This window comes from Malania oleifera, chromosome 5 (genome assembly GCF_029873635.1).
Source record: "Malania oleifera isolate guangnan ecotype guangnan chromosome 5, ASM2987363v1, whole genome shotgun sequence".
Lineage (NCBI taxonomy): Eukaryota > Viridiplantae > Streptophyta > Magnoliopsida > Santalales > Ximeniaceae > Malania > Malania oleifera.
The window spans coordinates 13,629,881-13,632,199 of NC_080421.1; the positions used below are offsets into that span (position 1 = coordinate 13,629,881).

At 38.6% G+C, this 2,319-nt stretch overlaps 1 protein-coding gene across 1 annotated transcript; it reads left to right on the plus strand.

Annotated features, from left to right (window-relative positions):
• Positions 1 to 346: 346 nt before the first annotated feature.
• LOC131154926 (CCG-binding protein 1) lies at positions 347 to 1,828 on the plus strand. Its single transcript, XM_058107765.1, has 3 exons — positions 347 to 961; positions 1,058 to 1,131; positions 1,308 to 1,828. Exons 1-3 carry the CDS (start codon positions 733 to 735, stop codon positions 1,632 to 1,634), a joined length of 630 nt encoding a protein of 209 aa, XP_057963748.1. The 5' UTR covers positions 347 to 732; the 3' UTR covers positions 1,635 to 1,828.
• The last annotated feature ends 491 nt before the right edge of the window (positions 1,829 to 2,319 follow it).

Consider the following 2,319-nt stretch of genomic DNA (forward strand, 5'->3'; position numbering starts at 1 on the left):
CCAATTTCGGTCAGTTAATTCAGTTTTCTCCGAATTATGCTCACCCTTACAACAAAATACATCATGGATGAAGTTAAAACTAAGAAAACAAACAAGAGAAAAAAAAAGGCTATAATATTATGTTGCATGCCATACTTTTTTAAATAATTTAAATTTAAATTAAAAAATTAATTATAGATAATAAAATATTGCATCAACAAATATAATTTTTTTCAAAAAAAATTATCTTGCATTTAAAAGTTTAGAATTAAAAATCCCGAACGTACAAAAATTTAAATAAAATTTAATATAAAATTATTAATTATATTAAATTTCATACATATCTCCAAAAGGCAACCCTAATTTTAAAGAATTCTTTTTATTTATTTGCATGGAACCTTCCTGTCGATTTAAAAACCAAGGTCGCCCCTGCCAGGATCTGAGCACGCCTGTTCGCCCACCGTGTAGTCAACGCTTCGCCGGGTTTTACAAACCCTAGCACTTCCAAACCAGCGAGTGCCGTGCGATTCATCCGGTGCCCCTTCTGGCCCTTCCGATAACACCAAATCAACAGACAAAGACACGGCCCTGATTTGCCCGTCACTTCTCAGGATCACAGTCAACTACCGTACTATCTTCACCCAAAAATCTCATTAAATATCTCATCCTTATCCTTTCTTTTGTTTGTTCTTCCTTTGCCCTCCTGGTTTATATCCTTAATCGCAAGGTAGGAAAGGAAAAACGAATTGGAGAATGATGATCAGATCAGTTCCTGTTTCTTCTTCTTCTGTTTCTTCTTCTTCTTCTGTCTTGTGCAATGATCTTCATCTCTCGGTTTCTTCCACCAGATTTGCTTCCACGATCTGTTGTTCCTCGAGAAGCAATGCCTCCATCCCGAAGCTCGAGCCTTTTAGCAGAAGCAAGCTTGATCGGGCCCTCAAGGACCCTCCGCTGATTGAGAAATCCGAAAACGATATAGCAGGCAACGGCTATTTAAATTCGATATTTCTACATTGATTAAATAAGTTGCTTTGCGTGAATTGATTGTTGATCTCGTTTTCCCTAATTTAATTTTCAGATTACTGTTCAACTCTCGAGGGAGACAATTCGTATAGCTGCTGGAGAGCATATTTTGAACTCAAAGATCTGGAGGTAAGTGTTTTTTTTTTCCAATTATTATTATTATTATTTTTATTTGATTTCTCCAATAGAGCATTACCCTCTTTTTCGTCTCCAAGAAATTAAACGCAGGAAAGAAAGGATCTGTCATATATTTTATGATTAATTGATCAAGTCTATATTCAATTATTTATTATGATGTTCTTCAGCGGGAGTCTCCAAAAGAGGATGTAGAGAAGCTTATTATTCAAGCCGGTGGTGTGAAGTCTCTGATTGGTATCTTGCACGGAATCGCAGCCATCCACAAGGAGAAAAAGGAAAAGGAGCTGCTTGGAGCGGCGCAGGTGAGTACTGCAAAGGCAGAAGAGAAGAGAGAGAGGCCTTTCCCGGTGCCGGACGGGCTGCCGAAGTCGGCGGAGGAACTGGAGGAGGAGGAGAAAGGCAGAATGCCAGACTCCCCATTCACCAGACTGCTTAGAACCATTGGCGAGTTCCCTGCATGGTATTCCCCTGCTCCAGACCATGAAACAGATTGATGGGATTTTGGGCTGTGTGCGCGTGTGCGTGTGTGTATATGTGTGTATGAGTTGTTGATATGGTAATGTATAATTTTTGATTCTGTAAATGGGTTTGTTCGATCAAGAACAGTGTTGGTTTGTTTCAGAAAAGTTTTCTACTCCCATTGCATGTGAGTTTGAAAAATAAAAAATGGTCTACTTTGATTTGAGCAGAAGCGTCCAACTCAAATCCCATACGATCCCATTTGAATCTTTACAATGCAAACATGTTGACAGGAAACTTTTGGGTTTAATTGGGGAGGGAAATTGGATCCTTTGTTCAAATTTTAACCCCTTGATCCGTTGTGGTAGCCTTTTTGAGATAAGCTAGAAATGATTAATTTGGGAAAACTTTTTGGCGTGTTGGTAAACTGGGAACACAAGGAGATGCTTATATTTCCCACATTTTCTCGGCAAACAAACGGCAGAATAGGGAAGATGTTGGGGGAGAAGTAGGACTACAAAACGAATTTAACAAAAAAAAAAAAAAAAATTAGAGGAAAGGTTGACAACAAGAAATTTGACAGAGTTGGAAGTGACATGTGTACTCATCCAATTTCTTTGGGATTTATTTTCATTCCCAAGCAGCTTGTTGGGAGAGAAATTTGAACCAACATGTGTCTCACATCATTGCAGGAAAATGCCAATGCTTCAACCCTGCAAG

Excerpts from the sequence above, each read along its gene's own strand:
- LOC131154926 (XM_058107765.1), top strand. The coding sequence starts at position 733 with ATGATGATCAGATCAGTTCCTGTTTCTTCTTCTTCTGTTTCTTCTTCT. Across the intron at positions 962-1,057 it reads ATCCGAAAACGATATAGCAG|ATTACTGTTCAACTCTCGAG; the intron begins GCAACGGCTATT and ends TTTAATTTTCAG. Across the intron at positions 1,132-1,307 it reads TTGAACTCAAAGATCTGGAG|CGGGAGTCTCCAAAAGAGGA; the intron begins GTAAGTGTTTTT and ends GATGTTCTTCAG.